The following is a 21436-nucleotide window of genomic DNA, read 5'->3' on the forward strand; positions in this document are numbered from 1 at the left end:
TTTTTCAAGGATTATTAAATATATTAATAAACACACTTTTTTATGTGTAAATTGTATACATTTTATGCATAAAATATGTATTTATTTGTTTTGCATATCCTGAAAAGTGATAACATTTCATCCTACATTTATAAACAAGCTTTTAATTTCCCCAAATTTTTATAAACGCTAAACAGATAAGTGAAAAATACAAATTGCGTTTATTTAAATATAAAATATTGTTTTGTTACGATACATTTATATGCTAGCTATGCATCTCTTATGTCAAATAGATGTTATGCTAATAGTTTTCGATCAAAACGTTCTTGGTAGTGAGTAACTGGCATTCTTAATGTGTCAGCATTACTACATCAAGAATGCCATGATGATCAATTCAATATTACTCAAGTGGGCTGTTTTTTTTTGTTTTTTTTTTTAATCTTTATTTTTGTTGCGCATGAAGGTACATAGGCATTGAAAGACGCCACAACAGCGTACAAGTAGATTTTGTAAACAGGCTAAACTGTGGCATAGAGAGTAGCGCATTTTTAGTTTGTAGTTACAGGCTAGTTTGCAGATAAGCATACAACATTAACAGGTTCAGGTTTAGACAGTAAGTATTGTAGGTTTGATCTTTTGTATAAAGAAGTAACGTAAGACAAGTTTAGTTATGCTCAAATTGATGTGCATGTGACATTGCATTCCCAACTATGGTAAACATTTATATTACAGTAAGCAGGAAAAAACATGTATTAGGGTGTTACTTATGTGATGGAGCTAAGTGTCCCAAACAGGCAAGGTGAGTATACTCGTTGTCTTGGGTGAGGGGAAACAGGCTTAAGTGAGGCCACTGGGGCAGAGCTGTCTTGCTGTTATGTGTCCATGGGGGCCCCGGTGGGGAGGAGTTGGTGGGGGCCAGATGCGGCTGCATGCTTCATCCATGAGAGTCTATTCCCAGATGCCAGGAGGTGAGTAGTCAGCTCCCATGTTACCCGGTCTGCATCAGGCTGTGGGGAACTCCGTGCATGTGTCGCTTGGACAGGCGATGATTCATGAGTCCCCTCCAGCCATTATCTCGGCTAGGGAGGTGCGTGTTGCAGAGGGCCCGCTGGATTTCTTGGTGTCCTTCTCCCTTTGGTCTGGGTCCGCTGAGGTCACTGTACCGTTGTTCAGACAGCTGTTGTGGCATATCGCAGGAGTGGTTAGGCAGGTGCTCTGGGTCGCCGCCATCTTGGGCTGTGGGCCTTGCGTGTTCAGCGCCCTTTATTCAGCTTGTAGGTCGGTTTGAGTGCGCCCCAGTGTGGACCGGGATAACCCCCCCGGCCCAGAGGGGGGGTGTGCAGGGGCCGGCTGGCACACAACAGTCCAGCGTTAGGCAGAATAGTGGGGAGACAGGGCAGCGCCCGTCCACCCTGCCTCCCCTAGTGTAGGCCGCGGCCTCCGAAGTCTCGGGCTTCCCGTGGGGGGCCCGCAACTCCCGATCTCGGGGTCCGCTACCCTTCCCACATCTGAGTGAGTAGTGTCTCGCTGTTTGCGGGTGTGGATGGCTGCTTGTTATGGCCCAAAGGCCCGATTTCTCAGGAGCTCCTCCGCCATGCGACCGATCAGCACGGCGGTCCGGCCCCGCCCCCAAGTGGGCTGTTTTTGACGTTTTCAGACTCATTCATTTTTTTCCATACTTGACTTTTAGTGAATCACATCTTGGGCATCTTTCATTTAAGATGTTTGTTTTCAATATACAGTAGTGTATAAAAAATATATTTGGGACAAATTAGGGCATTGCCCAGCGTGAACATTAAGACACCAAGAGCTAAGAAAACTTTCTGTATCCATTCAGGGAACCAGTTGCAAGACTGATCACCTCTTGGACCCATTAAGAATACTTCCAGGACAATCATACATAATGCCTAAATTTACCGAAACTTTAAGAGATACAATATTGGTAAGTGTTTAACATTTTTTCCACATTGATATCCTACTTCATATAAACTACTACAGTAGCGTATTTTTTCTAAATTCCTAACTTGATGACTTTGTTTTAAATTGAACATATCCCTTGGTTTCTATATTGTAACTTGTCCTATCAATTCTTTAAAATGAATTGCTTCTGTGTGGGTGGGGACAAGTCTACCAAACAGTGAACAGCCAGAAGCTGCCAAGTTGCTAGTAAAAAAAAAAAAAAAACAGTGGATGTCCTGCCAATAGTCCCACCTGTGCTCCCACCCATGGATATTGGGTGGAAGAAGAAATTAAATAATGGAGTGGACAGGTCACTTTCCAGCCCCCTTCCCTTACCCATGGCAAGCATGTGCATGCTCTATTACAAAATAAAAGGGAGAAGATTTGCTAAAATCCCACCCAGTCACAACCAATAGAAGGAGTGTGGGAGCAATAAAAGACTAAGAAGGGAAATCCCATTGATCATTCAAGCCCCACCCATAAGTGACTGGTGGTGTCTATTAATATAATGAGGGGAGGCTTACCATTGGTTCCCCAGCTCCCACTCGTGGGCAGTGGGAGAGGCTATGTAAAAATCCATGGATTGTGGACATACTAATTAACTAGTTTTTGTGTATAGATTATATCTCTGAAGTATCAATGCTCAATTCACTGCCATTTAGGAATTAAATAACTTTTGTTTCTGTTTATGCAGCTCTAGCCACACCTCCCCTGGCTCTGACTGACACAGCCTGCATAAAAACGAAATTGTTTCATTTTCAATAAAATGTAACTTACTTTAAAAATGTTTTCCTGCTTTGTAAATTAAACTTAAATTATATACAGGAGGTTCGTGCAGGGTCTAGCAAACTATTAACAGAGCAGGAGTTATGAAATTCTTACTTAACCCCTTAAGGACCAAACTTCTGGAATAACAGGGAATCATGACGTGTCACACATGTCATGTGTCCTTAAGGGGTTAAACAGAACTTGCAATAAAGGAAGTGTAAACATTAGATGACTCTTTACAGGAAGTGTTTAGGAAGGCTGTGTAAGTCACATGCAGGAGGTTGCATAAGCAAAGTGATTTAACTCTTAAATGGCAGTGAATTAAGCAATGAAACTACAGGGGCATGAGCTATGCACCAAACTGTTTCATTGAGTTGTTTTGGTGACTATAGTGTCCCTTTAAGGGAGACAAAAAAAAAACACAGAACAAGGGAACTGGCTGCAGAGATTTGAGAAGCATAAGAAACAAAATGAATGGGCACTGGTTCTGGTACATTGAGAGCTGAGTTTTGAACATATAATATAAGGCAAGATTGCTCTATAAGATTTTTTTCTGTTCAGAGTAAAACATTTTTTAACAATAAACCTGATACAGTAAATTAAATTGCTAGTTGTGTGGAGACTCAATGCATTCATTAAATTCGTGTAACTATTTAGTTTTATCTACTGTTATGCAGGACTGCAAGAGAAGTAATTGTTCATATTTCTACTGTACTGTGGAACCTGCTACTATTACCCAAGTAAATGTCTCATTCAGAATATGGAAATCCACTTTTATTAAGGTATTTGTATGTTTATCTCATATATCACCTGAACATAATACATGCATTATTCTTATATTTTTCTTACATATATTGTTATATTTTATATATTTGCTGGAGAATTGACTGACAATTCCCTGAAAATGGACTCTTACCAGTGGTATCTTCATGCAGCAATAGTGCATATGCTGTGGATTCTATGGTTAAACCCTAGCCAATGCTGCTAGCACTCCCTAGGGAGTATAGGAAAGGATAGGTTCACGTTACATTACAATTTATTGTATTATTAAGTATTTAATAGAGTTGACCTTTGGGGCTGGGGTACACTAGGATGTTTTACCTTCTTTTTAAATTAATTGAGCCCCCAACCGCTGGCCATGGGTGAGGGCATGTAGGGAACCAGTGGAGGGTGCTCATTGTATGTCACTAGCAATAGCTAAGCTTTTATTACATTGAAAAGGCAGTGCCTGCTTTCTATTGAATGGAAATACGCTCACTTATGGCATGGCAAGTGGCAACTATTTGCCAGATGGCTCACCATAACCTGAGTCCTGCACATAAGATTTCAGAGCAGTGTACATTGAAACATTCATTTGAAGAGAGCAGGCTTATAGTAGCCCAGAAAGATAGTCCAAAGATACCTCTCAAATAAATTGGAACATTCAGTTTTTGACAATGTTGTTAAAAAAAAATAGTACACCCATTAGATACATCATTTAGTGAAAAAGATGGAAGCCTAGAATATTATTATGTTATGCAGAGTTAAAAATAAATTGCTTTTATTTTCTAGGCAGGTATTCACAGCCTGAATTTGATCCTCAATGCTCAGCTTCAAAGTGAAAATCCATTAATAGTCTTAAATAAAGAGAGTCAAAATTATGAGGTAAGTTCAATAAGTTATAAAAGATAAAGAGGTAATTTCATTGGAACATTGTTTCTGGCTTGTTTTGCTTATTTATTTTTATGTTTTTTTATATATATATATACCATTAGCATTGACTCCTAAGAGCAGTTGTTTTTTTTGTTTTTTTTATTCATTTATTCATTCTTCATTTTTATTGTGCAAGTGTTAACAAACAAGCTTGATACGCCACAGCAGCTATAACAAGCATAGTAAAAACAGGCCGATGATATTATTAGCATGGTATTCATGTAAACTACACATTTTTATATTTAAATAACAGGCTAGGAATAGTAAAGTAATAGTTAATGTCAGTAGGTAGGTAAAACCAGATGGTGTAGTAATCAGGCTGTTCTAACTGATGGACTATTTTCACAAGCAGGAATATATATGTCTACAGGTTCATAAGTGGTGTGGTAGTTAGAGCATGGTAGGCTTGTGTGCAGGATGCAGAGTGCGCAACAGAGAGAGCAGAAATAGTGAACAGTGTCATAGAGGAAACACAGCTCAGATATTGGTGGATGTTCACACTATAGGGAATAATACCACTGCATTATCCACATTTTGATATTACATGCAAGTATATACATGTAACAAGGGTTTCACATTCGTCATAGGATTATTAACTACATTTTTAATTTTAGGAAGTGAAAATCTAAATGTGCGTAATTTAGACCAAAATAGTGGATTGGAAAAATCCAACTTGGCTAAAGTGACAGCTTTACTATTGAAGCCTAATTTCTGGAATTTAGATTTACATTCACACAACTGATTAGTTTAGTGGATAACCGTGCCTTTCTCAGAGTCTTTCATGCACTGGTGTCAAACTATATCTAACTAAGAGTGCACGCATAGGATTGAGAACTAAACAAAATAACATTTATTTAAATCAGATATGCCGCAGCATTCAGTCAATGTTTCACTCCCATAACCTATTCAAGGTTATGGGAATTAAACTTTCATGTAAGATGTGGCAGATCTAATTAGAATTAGGCAGCTCTTATGTTTACTTTTAAGTTCTGTGAGTGTGTTCCTTCTTGTTGGGTAAATAAATGTAAATCTTTTTTTGGGGGGGGGGGGGGGGGGGTTCACCTGTATATCACAGTTGGCACAATTAATGTTAGGGCTGGTGTGAAAAAGTTCCAGGGCTGCTCTTAATTCCCAGTCTGGTCCTGGTCCATACTAAAGATAGGTCCAAGTCCTGGCAGAACAAAAGCTTTTGGCGAGAGTAGTCAAAACGAAAGCAAACGTATAAGTTTGTGCAGAGTTTATTAGAGCTTGGTATTGCAAGAGTCAGAGCTTTCAATGTTATTCTGCAAATGATGGGGAGTCAGTGGGGATATTGGCAGAGTGGAAGCAGTTAATGAATGGTGAATGAGGTAAACAAGTATAGAGATGTTCTTAACAGGGTGGAATTATCTGATATGTATGTTAGATATTACAAGTGGATGGGTTTTAGTTGTTTCTGGTGAGAATTGCCTTTCTTTATGCCTGGCTATACCATTTAAAGAAAGGTTTGATTAATATTACTGTGACATCTAGTGGCTACCTCAAATAATTGCACCTAGTCTTTTACAAAGTCCTTAATTGAGAGTTTCTATCAGTTTCTATCATTCTAATTTCCATCAGTCTAGTTACACAGTACAATATGTTTATTCTAAACATAAGTTTATACACCTCTACACTTATCACTTGCATTTATTATAGATACATAACACATTAGAGATTTGAGCCTTTTGACATTTTGTCTTTTATTTACTTTTTATTTATTCATTTGATAAAGGCTTAATTTAAGCCTGTTGAATCAATAATAGTTCTTCTGCTTCCAGGAGCTTCTTACTTTTTAGTTGAACTGGGTGAGCTACTGTGATCATGGCCACCTTTTAGTTAATACACAGATCTCCCGTCTTCTTGGGGGGCATAGCATGTCTTTATAAAATGAATAACAAACTAATAATAATAATAATATATGTACTCACATCTTACAGACAATGATTAAAATATCCAGAGAGCTGGAGCACGGCAGAGTACCTTTCTGGGTTATTCCACTAAGTATTATTATAGGACTGCTCCTTCTAGCCCTCATCATATTTGCAATGTGGAAGGTAAGTAAACCATATTAGGCTGTAAGGTGCAGGACACATCTCTTGTTGTTTGCAACTAACCTCTTTCCACCTTTCAAAATATTACAAGGGTCCACGTGCTAACCACGATGACAAGCCGTGATAACACAAAATAAATGTAAACTATATTCTTCATGTTTATCAGACATCCATCTTTGTTATTTAATTTTCTGAAAATATTTGGGAAAAAAATATTTTTTGTTGCCCATTCCAGTGTTTAGATTTATCTTTTCACTAATTCAGTGTATACTCACAAAATACAGGCCCTGATTTAATATTTTTGTATAAGCTTTTCAAATTATTTAATATTTTTGTACGAACTGGAAAACGATTTATTTTTATTTTGAAAAAATATTTTAATATTGTAATATATATTGTAATATTTTGATGTATTTTAATATATTAATATATATTTTAATATATTAATATATTAATTTAATTTTTATATTTGACATATTTTTTTATATTTTAATATTTAAAAACAATTAGAAACTTAAACAAAAATATCAAAATAATTATCACTTTTTGCCTTGAGGGTAAACATAATGCATCAAATTCAACATAGATGATGTTGATATAATGAAGTGTAAGGCATACACAACTTATATGCATGTGGTAGTTTGTTTGTTCATTGGTTAATTAATTAATTTATTTGTTCATTTATTTATTTTTGTCAAACAGTCTGGCTTTTTCAAAAGACCTCTGAAGGAGAAGATGGAAGAATAAAAGTCACGAGTTTACAAAGTGTTGATACTTGAAAATAGTTACATGAACTATAACAGATGGTTTATGTAATGAAATAACTTTATTATTACTGTCAGTATTGGTGCTTTTGGCATTTTATAATATTTTGGGGCAATAAAAAGTAATGGTTCAAACTAAAAAAAAATCTTCAAATTATGCTGTGGACAGATAGGAATATGGTTACAGAGAGGTATTTAAAAATATAGAAAAATTAACATAATGTCTTCAACAAAGTACCCGCTAACCATGTTTTGTGAGCGGTCCAGTACTGTGAACATTTATGAAAACATCTTTCAACATTTACAGCTCACAACTTGCAACATAATATATTAGGTCCAGATTTGTATTCAGCATAGTCACTTGGATATTTATTTTTAAAAATAGTTTATAATTTTACCTTGAATTCAGGATCTATTCACTAGTGATACACATGGGTGGACCTACAACTGGATCTTTTCCCCTGATTTGTAAACATTTCTAGAAACATATGTGCTATGAAATTGCATTAAGAAAAAAAACGTGTTTTTTTTTTTTTGTTTTTTTTTACCATTATCTTACTATTTAGTTGTGTATTCCTCTGACAGGGAAAATGAGCAGCACAGAGTAAAGTACAGCCTCTGACAGCAAATGTTGACATCACACAAAATCAAGTTAAGCTAGGGAGTGCAAAGAACCCATGTTGACCAAGGGACAGCAATTCATATTGACTTCATGGGACAGCATAGCTAATCCACTGTGCGATAGACTTGCAACCCTGGATTTGTATGATGGACTTGCAAATTATTTAAGGAGAGCCTTGCTAGATGTTGTTCTTATAAAAACAAATGAATATGGATCAGTAAAATTGTCCTTCATCCTTAAGTCCCATCCCAATTAATGTCCCCTGTTCCTTAAGGCTCTGTAATATCTCCTTATGTTGATATAAATAGTGGTCCCAAGTACAGGCCTCATTTGTTATACTACCTTCTTTTATCATGTTCACTACCCCATTGCCAAGTCAAGAATAAAACAATAAGTCCTTATCTACACCCTCCTTTACCGCCAGTAAGTCTTGTAATGGGGTTTTCCATAAAAAAAATCTTTAAAAATAAGACCATATTTCATATTTCATATTTGCAGCCAGCATAGTCTTAGGAAAGAAATTATAATTTTTTGCTCGTGTAAATAGGCTTTTCAAATAAAACACATGCTTTAAAGACTGTAAGGACAAAATGCAAAAAATACTTTTTCCTCCAAACATGTAAATTCGATTACATTTGTAAAAAAATATCTAAACCCTCCAAGTGAATATTTTAAGGTGTATCAAGAATAAATATAGCATTTTCAAAGAAGTATTTATATGAATTTCACAAAATGCTTAATGAAGTGCTGTTATATACACACACTTGTTTGCAAACAGCTGTTAATTGGCCACCCGCACTAGCAAAGACAAATAATTTATTACTTTAATTATACTAATTGTATTTTGAATTGTCATTTGTGCACTGAAAACTATTTATAACCAATTTCCAATGTCTTAATCCTATTTGTACAATAAACTAGAACCATTAGTTGTGAATAGAAAGCATTATAAATTTACTGTTGGGTATTTTATTGGCCACAATTTGAAAAATTTGTATATTTTACAATCTGCCTTAATTTAATTTGTGTGTTTTGTTTTTTCAAAAAATACAACATGGGGCAGCTAATAATTTGTGGCCGTCAAATCCCACTGGAGCGGACCTGTGCCCTTACCAGTGAGTTTTTGTTTGTTGACTTGCTCATAGGCTTGCTGATGCAATCCCCACTCATTAATATCTTAGCTTTTAGTTTTATTTGGAAGACTATACCAGATATAAAGTTAAAACATTTTGTGTACCCCTGCATTGCTTTTCTACAATTTCCTCTTAAAGAAGAAAAGGATATGTGTGGAGCTACAGTTAAATTGTGTTTTTGTTTTGTTTGTTTTTTATGTAGGATCGGGATGACAATTACCAGGAATGCTAAGCATAAATCATTTGTTTTACTCTGTGATTTAGCATCAGTTATCCAGGTAGTTGAAGTATGTCATTAATTCTCCTCTTAGGAGTAGAGTCAACTTTTATTTTAGTGAGTAATTCAGATCACACTAATTCTGTCCATGTTTAGCTTTTGGCAGAATACTAGGTTTGCTTGCATTAATTCACACTTAATAACACAATTTTTATGTTATATCTTAATTACTTACAGCCAAAATGATCACCTTTGTATATATTGCACATTTTTAAAGAGGATAAATGCACTTTTTTTGAAAATACGTATATGCTAATGTGTGGTATAATTTCAATATGTAAATAAAATATATTTGTATGCTTTACACTGTAGTTCATTGTAAGTTATAAGTGTGTGAAATAAGTGAAATAATTAAAATGAATATCATTGTTTTATATTTTTTATTGCAATATGTTTTGTGCTAGAGAATAGATAGAAAACAATTAGTACAATTACTATGAAAAAAATGCTCACATTTTATATTAAATAACATAGTAGTTAAAGTAGTATTTTTTATTTTCTAAAAATAAATTAAGGATGGGCAAATGGTAGACCCTGATGCCCAGCCCCAATGTAAGTGATCATATAATTATTACATCCCAGCATTCTTTTTTAAAATTTTGTATAACTGTACTTCAATGGAAAAAAAGGTTTTCACTTGTGGTTTCTAAATAAACATCTGAAGTGTAACATTTGAAGCACTTTTTATTGTGTGATTGTTTGGTGCTCCTTCATTGTTAGGATTCTTTGCCAGCTTACGTATGAGCTTCTGCATTACTCCCAACATTGGGAAGCATGGAATTACGATGGGCCAGCCCCCAATCTATAGGATGTGCTCTCTGCATGGTCCTAGTTCCCGCACAAGCATATTTAATAATACACCAAATGTGAGACCAGTAAATTAATCTAGACATCTAGAGAGAACAACTATATCAGGACTGTCCCACCTAAAGTGGTACCGTTGGGAGCACTACTGCAGCTGTATTCTTCAAGCTAGGGAGGGATGCCATTCTGTTAGCATTGAGAATGAGTCCAGGCACACAATCACTGAAATAATGCAAACTTTAATAGGATCACCACCAAGCGGAAAGACATGGTTTAGGATGTGCTATATGGCCTTTAAGTCATGAAATCAAAGTGTACAGTTCTCTATACATAGTTAAATGGACACTATAGTCACCCAGACCACTTCAGCTCAATGAAGTGGTCTGGGTGCCAGGTCCCTCATGTTTTAACCCTTCAGATGCAAACATAGCAGTTTCAGAGAAACTGCTATGTTTACATTTAGGGTTAAGCCAGCCTCTAGTGGCTGTCTCCCAGACAGCCACTAGAGGCGCATCTGCGACGCTGGAGGCATATTATGCCTCCATCGCGCAGACCGTCTATAGGAAAGCATTGAGAAATGCTTTCCTATGGACACTTTGAATGCGCGCCCGGCACTTGTGCATTTGGCTCCCGTGACGTCGGATGGGGGAGCTGACGTCAGAGGGGGAGGAGAGGGTTTTAACCCCTTCAGCGCCACGGAAGGGGCACCCTCAGGGCACTATAGTGTCAGTAAAACCGCTTTGTTTTCCTGACACTATAGTGATCCTTTAAGAAAAGGTTGATTAATTAGATGTCCATCTGTCATGGAGAATGCTGCACAGTATGTGGGAGAAAAGGTTTAAATAATGTAAAACTGATTCAATCACGTGGGCAAAAAGCCACCTGGACAGGAGCAAATGATGCACCAAGCATGTCTAGTGAGGATGTCTTCCAAGCTAAATGCATCTTGTGGCAATGGATTTCCAAGCACTACTAGAGTGAATTACAAACTGAATATGTGAGTCTAATAGCGAAGAGGATACACTCCATACAAAGCACTGAAATCTAAAATTATACAATCTGAAAGGTTCTCATTGTATTAGGCTTTATTGGTGAAAGCACTAGCCATATTTAAAATCATATGAATATATTACTAGCCAGAAATATGCAAAGTTAGAACTTTTCATTAAATTGAAAAAATTTAAGTGCAAAGACATGTTTCAAATGTAAGTGCCAAGCACTTATTTAAATGAAAAGGGCTACATTATCAGAGTTATTCACTAAAGTGAGAATTCAAAGTTAATTTAAAGATAATTCAATTTTAAGGCCACTGTTGCCATACTGAAAGCATAGCTGACTTATTCCAGTTTGGCTATTCTGACCTAAATTTGAAACTCACTTTAAATTTGTCTTTTATTCTCTTTTAAGTGAATAACTATGTATATTTTACTTAAGTATACACTGACCAGCCACAACATTAAAACCACTGACAGGGAAAGTGAATAACATTGATTCTATCATTACAATGACAACTGTCAAGGGAGGGGATGTTTAGGCAGCAAGTGAACAGTCAGTTTTTGAATTTTATGTGTTGGAAACAGGAAAAATAGTAAGCAACAAGATCTGAGTGACTTTGACAAAGGCCCACTAGTGATGGCTAGATGACTGGGTCCAAGCATCTCCAAAATAGCAAGTCTTGTGGGATGTTCCCTGCCCAGTAGTACCTATCAAAAGTGGTGCAAGGAAGGACAACCAGTGAACTGGCATCAATGACGTGTGCACCCAAGTCTCATTGATGCACATGGAGAGAGAAGGCAGGACTGTCTAGTCTGTTCAAATGGAAGAGTTACTGTATCTCAAATTGCTGAAAGGTGTCAGAATACACATTAGTACATTGGAGTTTGCTGCGTAGACACAGACTGGTAAGAGTACCCATGATGACTCCTGTCCACCGTTAAAAGTGCTTTCAATAGGGACATGAGCATCAGAACTGGACCATGGAGCAATGGAAGAAGGTTGCCTGATTTGATGAATCACATTCTCTTTTAGATCAGGTGGAAGGCCGGATGCATGTGCATCATTTAGAAATGGCAATAGTATGCCCTATGGGAAGAAAGTATGCTGGAGTAGACAGTGATATGCTATAAAAAAAAAAAAGCTGTTAAACAAACCTTGGCAGTTCGAGTGTTAACCCCTTCCCCCTGCCCTGCCCCCTCTATTACTCTAAATGGGGGGGGAGGGGCATAATAATGGAAACCCCTGCCCCTACCCACTGCAGCTACTTATTAAATTGAGATGAAATAAGGAATCTCAGGTCCCTCCCTGTAAACAATGAGTGAGGGCTATTCGTTTTATAGTCAGAGGACTTGGTCAGAGGACAGCTTTAAAACTTGGGGGCTACTAATAAAATATACCATTGTCCACCACACAAGTTTGTGTAAATATATATTTATATATTAAATATATATGATCTAAGTATATATATATATATACACACACATACACTGTCTAGGTGTATTTTACTATTAATATATATATAAATATATATATATATATATATTAATATCAAATTACACGTATACTGATTAAATATATATATAATTATTGTTATATATATATTTATATATAATATAAAAAAATATGTAAATATGTAAAAAAATAAAATTAAAACATAATTAAAAATAAATAATTAAAAAATATATAGATGTGTGTTATTTCGTTCTAACTGTATTGTGATATTAATATATATATATATTTATATCAAAATACACGTAGAACTAAATAATATGTATATCTATATACATAAATATATACGTATATATCACTATATATATACCTATATATAAATAAAAATATTAAAAAAAAAATATATATATATATATATACGTATATATACACATATGTATATATATACATATATTAATTCTACACATATATTTATGTAATATATATATTTATATTTATCCTAATTAATTACAATTAGCGGGACCTGCCTGACAACCCATGCCAAAAGTATAGGGAATTTAATTTGCTAGCACTATATTTAACCCTATAACTTTCCAAGACACCATAACACCTGTACATGGTGGGTACTGTTTTACTCGGGAGACTTTGCTGAACACAAATATTAGTGTTTCAAAACAGTAAAATTTATTACAACGATGATATCGCCAGTAAAAGTGAAGTTGTTTGCATTTTTCACGCACAAACAGCACTTACACGGACGATATTATTGCTGCGATACTTTTTACTGTTTTGAAACACAAATATTTGTGTTCAGCGAAGTCTCCCGAGTACAACAGTACCCCTCATGTACAGATTTTATGGTGTTTTCCAAGTTACAGCATCAAATATATGGCTTGTGTTTCATTTTTTTCACATTAAAATTTGCCAGATTGCTTACGTTGCCTTTGTGACCCTATGGTAGCCCAAGAATGAAAATTACCCCTATGATGGCATACCATTTGCAATAGTAGACAACCCAAGGTATTGCAAATGAGTATGTCCAGTCTTTTTTAGTAGCCACTTAGTCACAAACACTGACCAAAATTGGTGTTTTTTGCATTTTTCACACACAAACAAATACTAACGCTTACTTTGGCCAGTGTTTGTGACCAAATGGCTACTAAAATAGACTGGACATACCCCATTTGCAATACCTTGGGTTGTCTACTATTGCAAATGGTATACCATTATGGGTGTAACTTTAATTAACCCCTTAAGGACTGAGCCAAATGTACAAGTTGTGAACAAAACCTGGCATTTGCGCTATATGTCTGTCCAACCGTAATTCACCTCTTTCATATTAAATGCAACCCCCCTTATTATATATCATTTTATTCAGGGGAAGCAGGGCTTTCATTTAATTTCAAATATTTAGCTATGAAACATAATTTAATATGAAAACAATAGGAGAAAATAAGAAATGTTGTTATTTTTTTATTTCTACATGGCATTTTAACTGTCAATGTCATAATACTGTTTGCTTTTACTGCAATAAAATACATATATTTGTATTCGGCAAAGTCTCACGTGTAAAACAGTACCCCCTATGTACAGGTTTTATGGTGTTTTGGGAAGTTACAGGGTCAAATTGCGCATGTTACATTTGAAATAGAAATTTGCCAGATTGGTTACGTTGCCTTTGAGACTGTATAGTAGCCCAGGAATTAAATTTACACCCATAATGGCATACCATTTGCAATAGTAGACAACCCAAGGTATTGCAAATGGGGTATGTCCAGTCTTTTTTAGTAGCCATTTGGTCACAAACACTGACTAAACCGCGATCGCCGGCGTGGGATCGCCGGCGACCAGGTAAGTATAAAAAAAAACGGAGGGCGTACAATTACGCCCTGCTGCGTTTAGAGCTGCTTAGAATAGGGCATAATAGTACGCCCTACGGTTTTAAGATGATAAGCACTGTATGGTTTTACCTTATTTGGTAAAAGGTCATTCGGAGTTTATTGAATAGCTCTCATTCTTGCTCTGAATCTAAGTGTAAAACTATCACAGAAATCACATAAAGGACTATCATTATTTCTCTGGGGGATAACAATAATATAATATAGTCCATTGTAAATTTGTTACTAGACATTTATTTCGTATACTAAAAACTTACATATTTCACAGAAAGAGAGAACAAGAGTAGCGGAGAAATCTGTTGTACACATTTAGAAATTCATAATGGTCACTACGCAGCAGTTCAAACATATTTAATGGATAGAATTATATACTAGTTTATACTGGTTTAACTATGTCATAAAGGACATTTAACTTTGTCCAGTTTTATTTTTAATGGCTGTTGCTTTAATTTTGCACATTATGTTGTTCTGTATTATTTATGTAATTACTTTCTTTTCTGTAAGTACACTTTGCATTAGAGCTGTTTATATATGTTACTGCTTAAGATAAGTATTGTATTTAGATGCCATTACTGTAAATGTTAATTCAAATAATTCAGCGTGTTGAGATGTCCTCATCTAACTGATAGAGTTATTCTAAGGTCAAGACAAGAAACTAGCTACATCTACAAAACAAGCTTTAAATTCTAAAAACAAATGCAGATAAACATTCACCAGCTGGGCTGATTATTAGGGTCCTACAAAAAATATGATTTGGGCTACATTATTTTATTACTTTAGATTTTGGTATTGATTTAAAAGATGTGACTGATTTCCAGATCCTAGCAGACATATCAAAATAATGAATAGAGCTCAAAATGTATACATTAGCAAAAACTTTGTAATTCAGTTTACAAACCTAAGCATCACAGAGTTACATAGGCTAAAAAGAAAAACATGCATCCATCAAGTTCAGTCTTCTAACATCTGTTTTTGCTGTATATACAAAAGAAGGCAAAACAAGTTTCCAATTTTGCAACAAACTGGGAACAATCCCTTCTCAGCCCTAGCATGGCTAGGATCACTCCAAGAAATTGTTACCCCAAATATTCATTCAGTTGCTGTTTAAACATATGTATAGATGATAAAACAACTTCTTCAGGTAGAAAATTCCATATCCTTATTGTTCTTACTGTAAACAAAGCCTTTCCTTTACCTTAGACTAAATCTCCTTTCTTCCAGTTTAAATGTGTGAACGCATGCCCTATGTATAGTCCTGTTTATGAACAGATTTCCAGATAGTGGTTTGTATTGGGCCGGAATTTAATTGTATAACGCTATTATATCCCCTCTGAGGTGACGTTTTTCCATACTAAACAGATTTAAATTTGTTAACCTGTCTCCATAACTATAATATTAAATTAATTTAATTCAGTTTGTAGCCCTGCTACAGCTGCACTTTTTTCTAGTGCCATATAATTCTTATTTAGAACAGGTGCCCAAAGGTGCAAAAGTGGTCTTACCATTGATTTATAAAACATCAAAATTATATTTTCACCCTGCGAATGAATGCCCCTTTTTACACATGACAATGCCTTACTGGCCTTAGCAACTGCTGATACACTGCACATTTTTGCCTTGTTTGCTGCATGTAACAATACCCAAATGTCTTGTGTGTTCTTATCCCTAGTTCACTACTGTTTAGCATGTAGGTTGTGCATTCTTTACCCCAAAGTGCATAACTTAGCATTTTTCGACATTAAATGTAATCTGTCATTTAAGTGCCCAGTTCCCAAATGATCTAAATCCCTCTGCAGCAAAGTAATATACTGCTCACATTACTTAACATTTGTGTCATCTGCTAATACTGAAACATGACTTACAATGCCTATTTCAATATTATTTATAAATATTAAATAGAAGTGGCCCCAGAACAGAAGCATGAGGAATACCACTTTCCACTTTTGTCTAGCTTGAAAATTTACCATTAATGACAACCCTCTGTACTCTATCTTTAAGCCAATGTTCTACCGAAGAACAAGAATTTTCATGTAAACCAATTTTTGAATTTTCACACTAACCTATTGTGTGGAACTGTCTACATTTTGCAGGCAAACACAAGTCTATAATTTGCAGGCAAATATTTTGAACACTTTTTGAATAGAAGAACCATATCTGCTTTCCTCCAATCCTCCGTTACAATTCCTGAAAGAAAGATTCCTGAATCACTTATTTCCACCCTTAGCTCATTAAGTACTTGCAAGTGAATACCATCAGGCACTGGGGCTTTGTTTACATTAAATTTATTTAAGTTCCTTAAGTGCTGGCGGGTAAATACCATCAGGCACTGGGGCTTTGTTTACATTACATTTCTTTAGTTACTGTAGCACCTTGTCTTGATTTATCCAATTACAATTGTTCGCCATGTTTTTTGCAGTAATCATATGCATATCTCTTGGCATAGGTTTCTCCTTACTAACTACTGAGGAAAATAGTTTTTTAAAATTGCAGTTTTTTCCTGTTTGTTTTTTCACTCACCCTTTATATTTTGTTTTTAGAATTTATGTACCTAACATTTTGGAGGGGTTGATTTTGCTATATTTGGCTATCATTTCTCATTTTGTAGTATAGTAAATCTAATGTCCTTTTTGCATGCATTATCTGCTTCCTTATATCTTATATAGTATGCCTCTGAATTGTCTGATTTGAATGCTGAAATGCTCTTTTCCTATTTTTATTTTCATGGTATACTTTCCCAGTAAGACACATTGATTTCAGTTTGTTTCTTTTGTTTGATATTCATTTTCCAGCGGTACATACTGAGAAAGGTACATTTCTAATACGTGCCAGTCAATCAGTTGTGAAGCTGCCCTTATCTTATTGAAATTGGTCAATAATATGTTTTAGTATAACACATGTCAATTGTTTTTTTTTGTTGTATATTTAAATAGACAACATATTGTGATCACTATTTCCTTAACTGTTTGTTAAAATATCAACATAAGCATACTTTCTACTTTCTAGTTGGTGTTTATACCAATTGTGACATGATAGTGTCATTTAATCTGTGGCAACTCTAGGAATAACATATAGGGACATGTGAGCCACCACAGTCAAAACTAGGGGGCACTAATAACTTTCACCACTAAATCATACAACAAAAAAAACCTAAATATATATATATATATATATATATATATATATATATATATATATATATATAAAAATGTACAAGCAAGCGTATTCATAGGAGGAAAGTGCCACAACTATAGTTTACAAATCAAAGTAAAAACTGTATTAAGGGAGTTATTCAAAGAACACTGGTGTATGCTTTAGTTGCAAGCTGAGGGAATCTCTGCTGTTGGAACAGCGATAAGCTTCTGCATTTCAAAAAGAGAAATTAAAACAATGGCAAGAGACGTTTCATCAATGAAGCTTCTTCTTCATCTGTTTGGATTTCCTTTTTGTGAAACGCCAAAGTTTGTAGCCGTTGTACCAGTATAACCCAATTGTGTCAAGTTCAAGTGATTTGTTATTTACTATAACAACTGGGATTTTGTTGTGCACTACATGTACGTCTTCTTACATCTCCATGCTAATGCTGGGGTGACATCACATCCTATCTCCTGGCATTAGTGCATGGTGCGTGAGTAAGCTGTGAAAGCAGTGAAGATTGATCCCTTGGTGCCCGCTCTGTTGCTCTGCTGTGTGTTGGCAGAGCAGATACTTGCCACACGGTGCTGTTTGTGCACATTAGACCACTCCCCACCCCCGCCACCACCCTGTCCCCTCTTTTCTTTATGCACACAGGCTGCTAAATACAAACACACAACTTCTTCTTCATCTGTTTGGATTTCCTTTCTGTGAAACGCCAAAGTTTGTAGCCGTTGTACCAGTATAACCCAACTGTGTCAAGTTCAGGTGATTTGTTATTTACTATAACAACTGGGATTTTGTTGTGCTCTAAATGTACGTCTTCTTGCATATCCATGCTAATGCTGGGGTGACATCACATCCTACCTCCTGTCATTAGTGCATGGTGCGTGAGTAACCTGTGCAATCAGTGAAGATTGATCCCTTGGTGCCCGCTCTGTTGCTCTGCTGTGTACTGGCAGAGCAGATACTTGCCACACTGTGCTGTTTCTGCACATTAGCCCACTCCCCACCCCCACCACCCTGTCCCCTCTTTTCTTTATGCACACAGATTGCTAGATACAGAGACTACTAAATAAAACAAATAAAGGATTCCTAGCGCTAATGAGAGTATTAGTAGGGAGCTAAAACAACCCAAACCAGAGTCTCTTGCTTCTGCTAAAAGGTACAGTTTAGTATGGAATTGAGGGAGCAGCACCTTGTAGAAAGCCTCAAATCCAGGAGTGTATATGTGGAGAAAAAAGAGTCAAGAGAAAACAATATAGTGTAGTATTATTATTATTATTGTTATTATTATTGCCATTTATATAGCGCCAACAGATCTTCTGACAGTTGATGCAAAGAGTATAAAAACACACTTACAATTTTCAGAAGCTATAGATCAGCTCCAGATGGTAGCGCCTGGGCAGTACAATCTCCGCCTATGGATGTGGTGGTCCTGTCGGGCCTTAGCAGATGTGGTCTCTGGATATGATCAAAGTAGAAATTGTATGTATCTCTAAACATGAAAGCAGTGGGTCACCATTGTAGATTTGTATGGAAAAAATAAAACAGAAAATAGTGCTTTCTGGTGTAAAGACAACACTTTGAAAAAGCCTATAACTTGATGAAATGCATTAGTGTATTTTTATATTTGTATTTATAATAAAATATTTAATCTCTTTTTACACCATTCTGGACTCTCCAGGAAGTTTTTAAAGAAGATTTTATCAAGAGGAAAACTCCAACAATATCCTTGGTGGGGACAATACCACCTATGCGATTAGGATTGAGCAAAATAAGTTTTTTGCCCCCCTTTTGTGAGTACCTCTTATTGTATTTATTTTTAAGTTTTATTTAATACCAGTAAAATGTATTAATATAGGAGGAAAATAACAATACCTTTAACTTTAATCTATAGGACAGAAGAAAAATAGTGTTTATATTATAAATAGTATTATTATTAATTTTATGTAAATAATTAGCAAAACAAATATACAATTGTTTCATTGCATTAGACATAGAATAGAGGAGGATGGGCAGGTATAAAATGAGTGGCCACACAAAACATACAAATCTGCTTACTCACATGGACATGTGATATTACTTTTAACAGGCAGAGTCATGTGACATTTCTAGGGACACAACAAATGAATAAATACAGGAAAAAAAATGTATGTTATTACTTAACGTTTGCAGTCTAAAAGGAAGCTGTGTATGGTTACATAAGAAGTAGACTTGTGCACGAGATACACACACATATACACAATCATGCAATCACAGATCAACACAGATACACACAACGTGTTACACATATACAATCACTGGGAAACAAAAGTGCAGCACAATAGGAGAAAGAGGAGCCCTAAAAGTATTGTGGCGTTTAGGTAGCAGTCTGCAGGATAATTAAAATAGTTTGCTTACAGTCTGGAGGTGGATTCTGGAAGTTAGGTGGCACACACATTTTTATTTTACTCAGGCCCTCAGCCTATGGATACCATTCTCTGGTGGTCCAGTGTATCTGCTGTGCATTTCTGATGGATGAAGGCAGTATAGGTTGCATCAGTATCAGAGCATTGCTGAAGCTCATGGGAGCCACCTGGTGGTCTGCTCTCGGTGTTTGTGCTTTCTGTTCCCTATTTTTTGCACCATTTTGGCATTCACTATTAGTCCTAAGTTACGTGTTCATACCAGGCAAAGAACAGAGGACTCAAAACTAACAGTAATAAATGGCATAATTTATATCTGGGCTTTTTTTTGGTGGCTCACTTGGTTTGTTTGATGTGTTGAAGAGAAAGAGTACCCTGGATGTTAAAACTCATTATATAAATTGAATTTCTAGACAATATTCAAGCCTAATTTACTAACAAAGTTACTTGGGGGGAATGTTGTATTGCAAACTTCTAAAAGCAGTGGCTGGAATTTTTCGGAATCCAAATGTCCATAAATGGTACTGGTTTATTTTTGATTCAGACTAATTTAGTAAACAGACCAATCTTAGGTATTGTAGTTGTGAGAAGCCTCTCCAAAAGGCCCTGACATGGGAGCTTCCGACACTGTAGTAAGCAACACTGATCAGGTGCAACATTAAAACCATGTGCTTAATATTGTGTAGGTCTTCCACATGCTGCCTCTGTTGTGTCAAGGTGTAGGCCTCTGAATGTGTCCTTTGATATCTGGCACCAAGACATTAGTAATCCTGTAATTTGTGAGGTGGTGTCTCCATGGAGTGAATTAGTTGCTGAAGCATGCCTCACAGAATTTGGAAGCCTTTTCATGTTCCTCAAACCATTCCTGAACATATTTATTACAGTGTGACAGAGTGCATTATCCTGCTGAAAGAGGATCAACGATGTCATAGTAGGTGGTATGTGTCAAAGTAACATTCACATGAATGCCAGAAACAAGATTTTCCAGCAAAACATTGCCCAGAGCAAAACTCTGCCTCCACTGGCCTGATTTCTTCCCTTAATGCATTGTGCTGCCATATCTGTCCCAGGTAAATAATGCACACACCCCAGCCATCCACCTTATCTAAAAGAAAATAAGATTGATCATATCAGACAAACTTCTGCTATTGCACCATAGTCCAGTTCTGATGCTCACACCCCCATTGTAGATGCTTTCAGCAGTGGGCAGGGCTCATCATGGGCACTCTGACTGGTCTGTGGCTGTCAGTGGTTTTAATGTTGTGGCTGGTCAGTGTAGTATTGTATAACAGCAATCTTGTGATGTCAGGACATTATTATATAACTTACTGGAATCTGCAAATCCAAGAAGGATTACACAGAAAGATTGCAATCATTATGTCCCCAACAACCCTTACACAGAAGGTTCCAATATGTACGATCTGTGGGTCTTCAGGTGGGTCTAGAAATGGACCTAAAAAGGTGCAGTTCATTGGAGGTCACC

At 36.0% G+C, this 21436-nt stretch overlaps 1 protein-coding gene across 1 annotated transcript in view; it reads left to right on the forward strand.

Annotated features, from left to right (window-relative positions):
• Positions 1–7761, forward strand: part of ITGA1 (integrin subunit alpha 1) — a 179270-nt gene extending 171509 nt beyond the window's left edge. The window contains exons 26-30 of the mRNA XM_063454028.1: positions 1817–1921; positions 3384–3488; positions 4258–4350; positions 6357–6473; positions 7173–7761. Coding sequence (XP_063310098.1) covers positions 1817–1921; positions 3384–3488; positions 4258–4350; positions 6357–6473; positions 7173–7217 — 465 coding nt within the window. The 3' untranslated portion in view covers positions 7218–7761. The remainder of the gene's footprint in view (positions 1–1816; positions 1922–3383; positions 3489–4257; positions 4351–6356; positions 6474–7172) is intronic.
• The last annotated feature ends 13675 nt before the right edge of the window (positions 7762–21436 follow it).

Source organism: Pelobates fuscus, chromosome 5 (assembly GCF_036172605.1).
Source record: "Pelobates fuscus isolate aPelFus1 chromosome 5, aPelFus1.pri, whole genome shotgun sequence".
In the NCBI taxonomy this organism is placed as follows: Eukaryota; Metazoa; Chordata; class Amphibia; order Anura; family Pelobatidae; genus Pelobates; species Pelobates fuscus.